Genomic DNA, 14,483 nt, shown 5'->3' on the forward strand with positions numbered 1-14,483 from the left:
ATACAAAATGCCATCTTTCAGCAGAAAGAGTCCTCTTCAAAGGACTCTACCTTTAGTTGTTCAGGTTCCTCCATTTGAGGCTCAGGGACCAGGGAGGTATGAGCTTGCACTTCTACCTGCAACAGCTGAAACTGATGTTGCAGTGCTCTAAAGCGCTGTTCCTGGCAGGTAAACTCCTCCCTTCTTCTTGCTTCCTGGGCCTCCTGCTGACCCATATGAGAACGAAGGATGGAAATCAGTTCTGCCATTGTCGGCTCCTTACTTTGGCTGTCAGTGCTATCCACCCCTCCAGAGGCTCCATTTTCCTCTTCTCCTTCTTCTTGCTCTACCACTCCAACTGGCTGGTTTTGCCAATCTCCTTTTGCTTCTCTGCCACTCCTTCCCATTCTGTGCATGGCTTGATAAGTGAAGAGGGGAAAAAAAGAGAAAAAAAATCCTGTGCCTTTAACTGCTGATCCCACTCCTGACACCACTTGTGATGGACCGAGCAGTGAAGGAAACTTAGGCACAGGTTAAAGTCCAAAAAAATGATTTTTTATTTAACCCAAAAAACATAATTGGTTAAATCATGCAAAAAGAATCAAAATCTTGGGCCCATAAAAGAGGTCAAAATAACAAAACTGTACTCAAAGTTGACAACACTACTGATAACTTAAACAAACTGACCTAACTTAACAAGACAAAGGGGAAACTTAAATAGTGGCTGATCAGCCCACAAAAACAGGAGAAGGGGTAAAATACACAAAACCTAACTAAACCTAACATAATGAACTCCAATTCCCCCCCATGGTCCCGAGTTATGGCATCAACCAATTTGTAGTCTTCCTTTAAAGCTGGCTCCGCCCCTTTTCCACCTCTTGGCTCCTTAATCAAGGGACTGGAACAGCTGCAACTAAGCTAACTCAGAAAACAAAAGATTAATCACACATAACAGTGTAAACTAAAATGTGCGCACTTATTTTAGGATGCAGTGTTATGTGGATATGTGCATTAACTCTAAACCAAAACCAGTTATTTATTGTCCTGTAAATTAATTCCTATATTTAAAGAAAGACAAATGTGAATGCGATGTTACTTATAAGCCTCCACACTAACATGGTGGGTATTACCACTGTGTGGCTGTAAGTGCAGCCATCACATCAGTAAGCACAGAGATGAGTCCACTGTCAGAGGCCATAAGACACCTGGACTTCTTTAAGTTGCTTGAAGACGTTTCACCTCTCATTTCAGGACTGAAGAAGCTTCTGGGAATTTTTTCTAATGATTAAAATTTTATTTGTGTAGAAGTTCATGAAGTCATTACTAGTTAACGTTAAAGGGATGGTTGGCTCAGCAGAGCTCTGACTGTTTGTCAGCCTGGCTACAGAGCTGAAGAGAAACCTGGGGTTGTTCTTCAATCAGTGATGAATAGTAAGATGTTCTGGCTTTGCGGAGGACTTCCTTATAAAGCAACAAACTATTTCTCCAGGTTAAATGATGATCCTCTAAATGAGTAATGAACCAGGGAAGTTTGTGTTTGGTCTGGTTGTATTCTTTTCCGTTTTCTCTGTTTTTTTTTTTTCTTTTTTCCTTTTACCAGTTTCTGGTTGGTTTATTCATGTTGATAGTCCAAGGTCTTCTTAGTATTGGTATAGCTTTTGGATTCTGTTCATGTTGAAGTTTATATTTAAGTACCTGAGCTTTTGATTTAGTGTACCTCACCTCCCCTGTGTTATTTTTATCCAATAATCAAGTTTGTTTGTTAGAATGTGCCGTTTTCTGTTTCTTTATTTCTTACTTTACTTTGGGTTAGTCTCTGTTGGTATTTATCTCACCTGTGTTTCCTCTCTGCTGCAAACACCCCTTTGTGTATGTTCAGTTCTGGTCCAAATATCTGTTTGCATGCCCTAGTGTTACCCATTTCCATGTTTGCATTTGTATGTGGTTTAATTTTCCCCTGTAGACTATGTAACTCATTAGCTAACTGGATTTCTGTTTTGTCTTTTGGACTTTTTATCAGCCTAAACACACAGCTCATCTGTGTTGCACTTAGCGTGGTGGGGCTTAAGACATTATCGTCCATTTACTTACAAATCAGTTGACAGGTTTGTAAACTTGTAGCTTTAGTTTGTTTACATAAAAAAAATGGTGTTGTCTTTATGACCTTTGGAGAACTTACAGGATTTACTTTGTGGCTAGTTGCTAGCCTGTACAGACCTTTGCATATCTATGGTAACAAAGCAGACGTGGCTACTGGAACTCAAACTTGCAGCGTACACATGGTAGTTGGTTCAGCTCAGATCACACGTACACCATGAATGAACCACTTTGGACTTCATTTGGAACTGCACCAAAATCACCTCCACCAAAGGGTTTTGGTGCAGTTGTTTTAGGCCACACTCGAGTGTGCATACTGTGTTCGCATCTGCACAAAAGAATAATATACAGGGTGAACCAGAGTACGATGAATGAATGAACCAGAAAGGAACCAGAGTATTATGGACCCTAAGATTGAGGCTTTGAAGTAAAACTGTGTGTCGGTCTTTGGCTAATTAATAAGCTGGAGTGAAAGATTCACTCAGCCTTCAACTCAGCCTGTACTGTTTGTCATTTACTAATAGGGCTTAGAAGAGAGAGGTCTAATGTCTGATAGTCTACATTTAACTGTCCTGGTACAGTTGAAAACGGCTTTATTTGTTTTCTTGTTTAGGTGGTCTGGGCCCAAACACAGTCTCTTGGTGGTTTATTGCCACAATTCAGCCAAAATAAGTGAAGTCTCTATTAAAATGAGTTGCTGAATTTGCAGGTCCATGCCTATTGTAAGTGGGTGAGAATGGCTTAGACACATAGAGCTGGACCAGTCACCCAAAGGATTAGTGCTGTGATTGATTAGTCAATATAACCCTTGTTATATATAACCCAGAGAAAGGCGGAACATGTGAGTGCTATAAACCCCCGAGCCACGGACCAGTACCAGTCCGTGAGTCGTTTGGTACCGGGCTGCGAGAGTTGAGGGTTTGTTATGAATACATCAGTACTGGTTTTATTTCGTTGTATTTATCCGCGACACCTTAAAGGCCGGTCCGTGAAAATATTGTCGGACATAAACCGCAAAAAAGGTTGGAGACCGCTGCTGTAAACCATAATATATGTTTGCCATCAACATGCAGGAACCAACTTGGTTATGTTACCATACCATCCATCCCTCCAGTGAAGCCCTCTGTGCTCCAGAAGCAAGTTAATGTTATTTATAATAGCCACCTTGTAGTCTCTACAGACTGATGACATCCAGGCAAAGCTGTGCAGGTGGATGAAACCAACCCCCTCCGTCTTTTGATATCAGGAATCATTTGTCCCCAAATAGACTGGTTCAACTTGGGGTGGTTCTTTATAACCTCTGGGATTTCCAAAACCCCAGCACCAGGAAAATTATTTAGCAAAAGTTCAGTAAAAAAGAAAGACCAGGAAACGTTTTAAGCATGACAGCTCAATTCACCAAAAGAACAGAACTCATAAATATTCTGAATGAAGTAAAATTGCACAACTTTCACCTGTGGTGCAGTTTTTTTACGTTATTGCACTTTTCAAATGAACACTGAGTTGTTAATGTCGCCTCTTTTATTGTATAATGTGGCATTGTGTTTCTACATCATCTCCTGCTGAACTTGTAGCATCATCATCTGCAGATGGTTTGTTGCATTAACATTGTAAGAGGTCTTTGTTGTGTGTCTTTATATTTTTATCTGCTGTTTGAGGAGTTTCCTGAGCACAGCTGCTGCCTTAAAGAATAAACTCAGGGGTGCAGGAACAGGTTATTGACTGACTGCAGCCTGAGTCTCCATCACTGAAATAGACACAGATGTGTTTCTCTTGTCTGAAGCCTCTGAGTTAATTTGTTTGAGACGATGCTCAGATGCAGTCAGAGGCTTTTGGAAGCCAACAAATGCAGATTAAATTTGCTTTTATTTAGTCAAACGTGGGCGTGTGTTCGTGTTGTCGATGTTTTCTGGCAGGAGCTCGGTTTCTCTTCAGTTTATAGTTTGTCAGGATTGATTTGTCTCAGATTGACACAACATGCTCACAGATGCAAACCTCCGCAGGAAATTCTGCTCTGCTGAACGTGGAGAGGAAAATTAAAAAATGTCATGTCTGCAACAGTGAGCATGTGTTGTTAAAATAATTTCTAACCTTATCATTCATTGGACTGTAAATGGACCGGTTCTTATCCAGCACTTTTCTACCCTGAGCACTCACCAGTCACACCAGCACTTTTTGTCTGTGCTGTCTGTAAGTGCTTACTATCGAACATTCACACACATTCATACTCCGGTGGATGCATCGGAGAGCAACATGGCGGTTAGTATCTTGCGAGCATTGTGCTGCATCAAATATCCTCACACAGATGTTTTATTGTCGCTGCAATGGCGCTGCCGTCAACAGATTTAGGTCAGCGTTTTCCTGAAAGGAGCGCAAACTGGTGGAGGCGGACTGATCTGCTGAAATATAACTATAAGCACACAGATCGTCATTAAAAGTGTAACTACATGAAACTTCAGTTAAGCCACAATGATATCAGCCACTTATAATGGCTGATTGTGGAGGTTTGCATCTGGAGCCTCACTGATGACCAGAGATGGGCAGTAATGCGTTACTTGTAATGCATTACTGTAATCCGATTACTTTTTTCAAGTAACGAGTAAAGTAAGGGATTATTATTGCAAAAACTGTAATTAGATTACCGTTACTTTCCCGTAGGAACGCTGCGTTACTAAAACCGTGATTTTTTTTGCGAGAATGTCTCATGACAGTGACGTAAGCGAGTGCGACGTTCGTGACAACAGCTGTGTGCAGATCAACAATGGATCATATATCGAGTGCAGAGAGAGTATGAGCGTGCAGCGTTTAAAGCGTGGAAGTACTGACCTTACTTTGAGTTTGATTCCATAAAAAGTGACAAAAACATTAGTGTCCGTTGTGCGTGGGAAGAAAACTTCTTTTTACAGCGAAAAAAACCCTAAACTTCCAAACAAGCTCCGAGTAGCTACGACGTAATGGGAAACTCACAGAGAAACTCGCGGATTCTTCCACTGACCGCTGCACACCTGCACCAGGGTAACCCTCCGCCTACCCCACTCCTGCTTTACAGGTGAAAATAGGGCAACAGGACCGCTAGTCTTTGACTTTATTTATTTTCTGCTGTGTTTTACTTGCATCTATTTGAAAGACTGAGTGTAAACACACAAAATATTTTATTTTATGTGCTGGAATGTGCAGAAAATAGGTTTAAATGTTAAACTAATTTCTTCTAGTCAGAGAATGTTGCAGATAATTAAATGTTTGCTTGATGCATAAAGTTAAAAGATTAAAACTAATAAAACAAGTTTTAAAAAGAGACTTTTCCATTTGATTACATTTTGTATGATGATTATGCAGAAAAAGTAGAATTGGGCTGAAAGATCTATCACTTTATCACCTATTCAGGTTGTAAATCGTGTTTTTAAAAAGTAACTAAGTAATTAATTACTTTTGAAAATAAGTAATCAGTAAAGTAACGGGATTACTTTTTTGGGGAAGTAATCAGTAATTAGTTACTGATTACTTTTTTCAAGAAACATGACCAACACTGGCGATGACACATTTCTCTCTAATTATTTCCATGATGGTTTACTTCATTGAAGCCGGTATCAATCTGAAATTTATTCATTTATTTTTCATATGACTAGTTCTTTTGATTCATCGGTTTAGATTCGTAACAAGTATTATTGTAGGGTCTACCTTACAATATATGAGCTTCCTCCGAAGGGTGGCTGGCCTCTCCCTTAGAGATAGGGTGAGAAGTTCGGCCATCCGGGAGGGGCTCAGAGTAGAGCCGCTGCTGCTCCACATCGAAAGGAGCCAGCTGAGGTGGTTCGGGCATCTGACAAGGATGCCTCCTGGGCGCCTCCTGGGTGAGGTTTTCCGGGCATGTCCCACCGGGAGGAGGCCCCGGGGCAGACCCAGGACACGCTGAAGAGATTATATCTCTCGGCTGGCCTGGGAACGCCTTGGTGTTCCCCCGGATAAGCTGGAGGAGGTGGCTGGGGAGAGGGAGGTCTGGGCTCTCTGCTTAGGCCGCTGCCCCCGCGACCCGGCCTCGGATAAAGCGGAAGAAGATGGATGTTTAATCTGAAGTGACTGCTTACACCCTCACTGTCAACCCTCTTTTATATTCATTGGAAATCAGTTCAGTATTTGAACTCATACATACAAATTCTTCTCAGCTGTTCCTGTTGAGCTTGAATAAAATCTATTTTTAGAGCAGAAGACATGTGGACACTCAGGTTTTAGGCTTTGTGAAATATTCTTCAGCACACTGATGAAGATCAGAAGCATCCATTTCTTCTTCTGTGTGCAGATCACATCAGGAGAGACAACACAAAGACAAGAGATGTTGAACCTGAAGACTCGTCTTCCTCCTCGCTCCCACTACACCTGCTGTCTTTGTCTCCTCTCCCCACAGCTCTTCCTCCATCGGGTGAGTCTGATTTGATCCTCATTGTGTAATTAGTGTTGGTGGAGTCACAATTGCTGCTTTCGCTAATTTCATAAGCTGTATATGGATCACGTGGTAAAGCCACTTCCTGTTTACAATGCTGTGTGTTTCCTGTCTGCAGTCAAAGTAAATGAAATAAGATGATGGTATAATCTATTGATAACAGGATCTGGTTGTGATACCATCATTCAGGTTCTGGTTCCATGCTGTGATTCTGATTGTGCAGTAGGGCGATATGACCAAAAGCTCATCCCGATATAAGACATTTATCGTCCTGACAACGATATATATCACAAGAATTTGACATTTTCTGCTAATTCACTGAATCTCGGTCAGCTCGACTCATGTGAAGTTTTCAGCTGGGCGTCGTTTACCTGGAGTCGAGGTTTTTTCTTTCATAGGTGGAACAAGAGGTTTGTCGTGTTTGAGTCTGAGGCCAGTTTGCACCATAATTAGCTCAGTTTTCTGGTCTGTGTCAGACTTTTCATAAACAAACCATGTCCATGCTACAGAGGTAGCCCTCGTTTAGGAACAAGGTTCTCGATTTGTTTCGCCTGGTCCTTCTGTTTGTCACCATTTCAGTTTATTTGGAAAATCTTAACAGGATCTTGAGCTTTATTGTGAAAGGTTTATGTGGAAAATAAACAAGAGGACGGTGGAGCCACACGATGGTGTTACCGTCGTTGTTGCTAACGACAGCACATAAAAAGAGTCACTTGTCCGTCCGTAGTGTGGTTTTATTAACCCTCTGGGTTTGATCAAAATCACGACCCTTTCAGCTTGTTCGTGGCCAAAAGTGGCCACCAACAGATTAGGTCTGTAATTTTTATTATTTTTATGTTTTTTTGCCATTTTTTCTGCATAAAGCTTTTAAGTAACTTCAGTTCTTTTCATAAATATAAAATAATTATTACTTTTAAAATTTTTAACCCTTTAAACACGAGTTTGTTTGTCCACTGCACTAGATGGAAGACAACCTCAAATCTCGCAATTTTATATAATTGCATTGCTACTCAAATTTCTTGTATTATTGAGCTTTATTGTGAAAGGTTTATGTGGAAAATAAACAAGAGGACGGTGGAGCCACACGATGGTGTTACCGTCGTTGTTGCTAACGACAGCGCATAAAAAGAGTCACTTGTCCATCCGTGGTGTGGTTTTATTAAATATAAGAGAAAAAGAGAACTTTAATCCGCCACTACAGTCAAAACCATGAAGAAATAGTGCTGTAAACAGTTTGTTTTGTAACACCACGAAACAATCGATAGCGTTTAATATGAACTGATAATGTTTTCATATCATCATCCGATATATATTGTCATATCGAACAGCCCTATTGTGCAGATCTCTGCAGGTGTGGTGATATTGTATGGAACGCCAGGACTGCCATAATGAATTAATTAAATACACCATTAAATAATTAATTAAATGTGTCAATAATTAATTAAAATGGGAAATAATTAATTAAATAAATAGTTATGACACATGTAATTAATTAATTATTGACACATTTAATTAATTATTTATGTATTTCACATTTTAATTAATTATTGACACATTTAATTAATTATTGACACATTTAATTAATTAATTATTGACACATTTAATTAATTATTTATGTATTTCACATTTTAATTAATTATTGACACATTTAATTAATTATTTAATGATATATTTATTTATTTCATTTTGGCAGTCCTGGCGCCTGGCTCTCATCATGAAATAATTTTATCTGTCAACCTCACCCATCAAACGCAGGGGGCGGGGTTAACGCTGATCGACTCAAAACCATTGCTTTGGCCTGGTGGCCATTGTTTTTAGCACACAACAACCAGCATGTGGAAACTAACAGAACTGAACTTTGAAAACCCTGTTTATGTGTGTCACCAAATACAGTTTTAATATTTTTTTAGCCGAGAATGTAGTGGTTTAATCCTCATGTGTCTGGTCGGTTTCTCAAGATAGAGCCTCTTTGCAAAAGTGCTTCGATGATTTCGGAGATGTCTGCCCAGTCTCACGGCAAAGCGTGGATAGACCCGCTCGCCTCACAAGCAAACGAGCTGTTATTACCACCGACAAAGCTCAGGCCCCGGTACACAGCTGTAATAACCCCCGCTGACACGGACTTCTTTTACTGAGGTTATATTTATCAGGGTTTTATTTCCTGATGTTCGTCATACATGTTTCAGTATAATTCTGAATTATAACTAACATTAAAAACATGTTTAAGGAGGAGAGAGAGCAAATAAATTCGATTAACAGCTGATCTTTGGGTTTTTGTTCAGTAATCAGTGTGACCTGTGTATAAACGCATAAAAGAGATAACGTTGGTGTTTCCTCATGTAGTAACTGCTTTAACTGTACAAAGGTTGTTCGAAACTATGACACACATACAGACTTCATGATGTTCGGCTAATATTTTTATTGTGAATATTAATCATGAGGGTAAATGGACCTGTACACCACAGAGCGAGGTCAGCATATCCACGATATCTTCAGCTCTCTGAGGTAACACAGAGTTTCCCAGCTGACTAATCTAACTGTCATCTACGAATAATTCACGGGTCATATCAATATGATTTTACAGAAAAGCATCCTTAGTACTGCCAACTATTCCAGAGACGTGAAAATCTACAGCATAAAGAACACAAAAATATAGCAGTCTAACGCAACACTGTAACAGAGATGAACGCGTCAGTTTGTCAAAGTGGAATGAAAGCGATTGGTTGAACAGGTGTGATCTGTGTTTTCTGCATTTTCATCAGCGTAAGAGACTCAGCAGTTATAACAGTTATACATTTAATAAATTACCAAATGAACGCAAGAAACGAGCAAACCTGTTCCGACAATTTGAGTTTGTATTCCCTCAGCTGCAGACTGTTTAAATGTTTGAGAGGAAGATTAGATATAAAGCAATCGTCAAACATAGACTCAGTCTGCGTTCACATTTGATATGAGGCCAGGACGGATAATGGCTGTGTCCTGTTTTAAGATCATACATGTAAAATTGTTGTCTGACCTCCGTCGATCCAGCCGCTCAGAGTTAACTGAAGTTAACCTGGATAAATTATAGTTAAGGAGTATCACAGATAACACCCACGTGAGCTGTGTGACTGTTCACCACTACACTGAAATCAGTAGGCTATTACTGAAATACACGTGCTATTTCATAAACTATGATATAAATACTAAAGTCCTACTAACATGTTTAGTTTTAAAGGACACCTTCCTGCCTTATTAGCAGTATTAGTTTTCTTCTAACATCCAGAAGTCTGCACCATGTGTTTCATAGTTTGTAACAAACCTTTGACAGTTAAACATAACATGACCGAAAAAGCAAAAAAAATAAATAAATAAATAAAAAGAGAGAGAGAGAAAAAAATCACACAAATTATATGTTAACCTCATTTATTTTTAGTTAAGTAAACTCTAAAAATTCTAACAGATCGCTGGTGCTTAGAAAACCTATTAAAAACAGATGATATAATATTTCTGTCCAGGTTGCAGTCTGCATTATGAACATGTAGTTGGAAACTCTGCTCCTCTCGGTGGAAATGCGCCTTCTCTTTCCTCTTTGTATAAAAACATTTTAAAAGTCAGTTTAATCTCAAAATTTACTGTTAAATCCAAAACACACCAGATAAAGAAAAGCGAATGGTTCAGTCTAACACATGTGCCAGTGAACCATTAAACGTCTGTAAAACTGTGCAGTTATGAAACGTAACTTTAACCTCAGCCAAACCGATTTGCTCAGTTGTAAATAAAACAGCGAAGTAAACGTGACCCGACAGACAGAACCTGAGTGAATTAAGTCCAGCGTTTAACCACTGAGAGCTAAAACTCAGCTGAGGTTTCAAAGCTGTGCCGGTGATTGGACATCAGCCGCTGATGAAGTGGGTTCGCCAATAAAGTGCTCTGTTGGGAAACAAGCTCCAGCAGCTCTGCGCTCGGGAAAAACTATATTTACTTATCTTGTGCAGAAAAATGTGCTGACGTTGCGTAATATCGAGCACCGGCTGCCCAGTTAAACTGTGACTATCACCAGATAACGTGGGCGTGTTTCTTGAATTAGCAGCAGGTGTTAAACAGCTGACAGGTGAGGAGGAGGATGCATGCAGGTAAACTGAGGGTCTGTTGAGCTGATCGCTGGTTTCGTGAGAAAAATGTCAGCTCGTTCTTTATGTTACAGAAGCACAGAGACACAAGACCAGGTGGAAAGAGACGATCGTTCGGTGAAAATGAGAATCTGCGAATGCAACACGTGGAACACGGAGAGTGGAATATGTAAACAAACCGGTTAACGTAACCCCCTCGGTGCACTCTGCATGCTGACTGTTAGCAGAGCTACTGAAATCTCTGAAAACATCTGAGCACCTTTGCAAACATGTATAGAACATGTTTGCAAAGGTTGACAACCTGACCCGACATGTGAAGATTACAACGCGACATTCGCGGCTAAAACACGGTTAAAAGTGTAGTTGGTGACAGAAAAACGGGGTATTTTAAAACTACACCACCAACATTGCTGCCTGTGATTTGAAATGCATTCTGGGATACCTGGCTGCCCCAAGTCTACACAAGCAATCGATTATCTAGGATCGACCTGTTTTGACTTACTTTGCACGGCAACCAATCAAATGTTAGAGAAGCTGCATGGGCAGCGTTAACCCCGCCCCCTGCGTTTGATGGGTGAGGTTGACAGATAAAATTATTTCATGATGAGAGCCAGGCGCCAGGACTGCCAAAATGAAATAAATAAATATATCATTAAATAATTAATTAAATGTGTCAATAATTAATTAAAATGTGAAATACATAAATAATTAATTAAATGTGTCAATAAATAATTAATTAAATGTGTCAATAATTAATTAAAATGTGAAATACATAAATAATTAATTAAATGTGTCAATAATTAATTAATTACATGTGTCATAACTATTTATTTAATTAATTATTTCCCATTTTAATTAATTATTGACACATTTAATTAATTATTTAATGGTGTATTTAATTAATTCATTATGGCAGTCCTGGCGTTCCATAATATTGAACAGCTTTGTGAAAAGCTTGTTATGTGTCTGCTCCTCTGGCTGCGTTCATCTGTTTTTCAGCTGCTCATCACTGCTGTCGTGTATTTTTCATTTTGCTTATTAAAATCCAGCCGTACTCGATTTGACACCGTGTATCTGCTCTGGTGTTTTGCAGCAGCGAAACAAATCTGCAGCTCAGCGTGTCATTACTGAAAATAAAGTGACTAACAGCCTCAAAACAGATAATAAACAGCAGTGGGGAGTCTATCGTCCACTGAGGAGTATGAAAACAAATATTTTTCCACAGTTTCTGTCTGACATCAGGTAGCTGCAGCGTGTGACTGATTTTATTAGCATCTGCTGCTGATCACGGTCTTCTTACTTTGACTGCTATGGTCCATCAAACAAAAAAAGAAAATCACATAATAATTCAACAAAGTTTAGGAAAGTTAGATGTAAAATAACAGATTCATCAGCTTTTATAAAATGTAAAGCAGCTCATTACAGTGCTGTGTGTGTGTGTGTGTGTGTGTGTGTGTGTGTGTGTGTGTGTGTGTGTGTGTGTGTGAGAGAGAGAGACTGAGAAGATTTCTCAAAGGCACTAGTTAACTTTCTTCCCACAATCCCTTGCTCCTCTGAGCCAGTCGTGTGCAGCTGTTACGTGTTTGCTACGATGCGTAGGGTTGGCTTCCAGGCCCCTCTTCTCTGGACACCCTCTCTTCTTTTAAGATTAGGCTTCATTTTTGCTAAAGCATAAGATAAGATAAGATAAGATAAGATAAGATAAGATAAGATAAGATAAGATAACCTTTATTAGTCCCACACGTGGGAAATTTGTTTTGTCACAGCAGGAAGTGGACAGTGCAAAAGTTATGAAGCAAAAATTAGAATACAATAAGAATAAATACAGTACACAACTGTGCAGAATAGAATAAATAAAATACTATATACAGTAGAATAAAATAGAATATATAGCATGTAATTAGGGTTGGATCAGGTGACCCTGGCCCTCTCTTAGTTATGCTGCAATAGGCTCAGGTAGGGCTGCACGATTACCGTATTTCCTGGACTACAAAGCGCACCTGAATATTAGCCGCACAAGCTAAAATCAGGGGAAAATCCTGTTTTGTACATACATTAGCCGCACCTGACTAAAAGCTGCAGGTGTTTCAATGTTGACTTATCATATGTAAGAGAATATGCACAAAGCGAATTGTCAGGAAAGAGATGGCTGTTTGGAGACATTCTGAAAAACAAGTTACGGGTACATATTTGCATAACTTTTTAGGTATATGTACAAGCAGCGGTAAATACAAGTACGAAACATGTACTGTGCTTCATAAACGAGTAACAAACGTAGTACATAACAGTAACCTACAGCACACCAGAGAAATAGATTCTACCTTTTAGGCTCAGGTGCAGTGACACGGCTTTAACAAGAAGAAAAGTCAGTCATTCACCATCTTTCTCTTCTTCCTGCACTAAAACCACCAAAGTCCTCTTCTCCAGTGTCGGATACAAACAGGCTCAGGATGGCTTCGTCATCCACTCTCCGCTTCTTTCCTTCGTTGTCACTTTCAAAACCAAACAAATCCTTGTTGTCAGTGTCAGAGTCGAACACCCTCAGAAGGGCCGTGGCGGTGTCTCCATCATGCAGCAGTCCAGCCCTTCGAAATCCGTTGGTGATCGTGGATGTTTTCACACTTTTCCACGCTGTCAGAATCCACCGGTGGAGTTGAGCATAACTTGCTTTTCGCAAGTTTATCGCCGCTCGTCATCCACGCCTCCCGCTGAACGCGTAGCGCTACTTTGAAGTTTGTTTTTCGCGCTACTTGTACGGCACTATGTTGCCTGGGGGACGGACATGTGACCAACATACCACTCTTGAACCCCGATACTGTGGGTCTGATCACATGCCCCGTACAACAGCGGAACAAACAAAACAAATCCTCTTACGATGTCACAAAAATCATGGACAATCCATAGAAAAGCCGCACCTGACTAAAAGCCGCAGGGTTCAAAGCTTGTGCAAAAAGTAGCGGCTTATAGCCCGACAATTACGGTAATCGTTAGAAAATCGCGATCTCGATTCATACTTATGTGCGATCTCATTTCCAAATGACAACGATTTAAAAAAAAAAAAGACGACGACGATTGTCCCGCATTTTGATCCGGGACGTACTCTTCATGAAAACAAGCGCTCACTCTTCCTGCTCAACAAATGACGAGGGCGGAGCCTTATACCACGTGATACAGAAGCTGGCTGCTAAAATTAGCAGGAAAAAACAACGGAGAGCACGTCAGCGATGACGAGGAAGTGACCGGAGAAAATCCGTCCTGGTCAACCACCCAAACATCAATAACGGGAACCTTATACAGCGCTTCCCTTTACCCATCGAACTCCCGCAGGCACAAAGAAATTACGGAGGCTATCACTTATCACCTGACCAAAGATATTGTCACGGTCCTGAGTCTGTGACTCAGTGTTTTTCTGTTTGTATTAGTTATCTTTGATTTCATGATGTGTTTTGATTCTCTTGGGTTTGATTTCTGTCACTAGTATTCCTAACTCCCTAGGTCCTTGGCATTTCTTGTGTTCTCCTTCTTAGATCGTGGTTCTGTGTTACTTCTGTTAGTATACAGTCATTTCTGTCACTGTATCCCCTCGTTTAGTCCACGTCTGTTCAGTTTCCTGTTTTACTTTGAAAGTCTGTGTACTATGTCAATGTGTTGAGTTTTGCCTCCCCTTGTCTTGTCATGTCTGAGTCCCAGCTGTGCTCTCCTCCTGTTTCACATTCCCTAATCACCTCAGTATGTATTTAAGCCCTGTGTTTTTCCCTGCCAGTTGTTGCGTCCTCCACGTTTGTTGTGTGTGTATTCATTGTCGGCTACCTTCAGCATCTCCAGTCTAGTTAGTTTAAGTTGTTGTTTATGTATTG

General features: G+C 40.1%; 1 protein-coding gene across 4 annotated transcripts in view; it reads left to right on the forward strand.

Moving 5' to 3' along the window:
* tcerg1l (transcription elongation regulator 1 like) overlaps positions 1-14,483 on the forward strand; it is an 81,352-nt gene that overhangs the window by 13,379 nt on the left and 53,490 nt on the right. For all 4 annotated transcript variants that reach the window (XM_085170483.1, XM_085170484.1, XM_085170486.1 and 1 more), the window contains one exon: positions 6,374-6,493. In XM_085170483.1, coding sequence (XP_085026609.1) covers positions 6,374-6,493 — 120 coding nt within the window. The remainder of the gene's footprint in view (positions 1-6,373; positions 6,494-14,483) is intronic.

Source organism: Neolamprologus multifasciatus, chromosome 8 (assembly GCF_963576455.1).
Source record: "Neolamprologus multifasciatus chromosome 8, fNeoMul1.2, whole genome shotgun sequence".
Lineage (NCBI taxonomy): Eukaryota > Metazoa > Chordata > Actinopteri > Cichliformes > Cichlidae > Neolamprologus > Neolamprologus multifasciatus.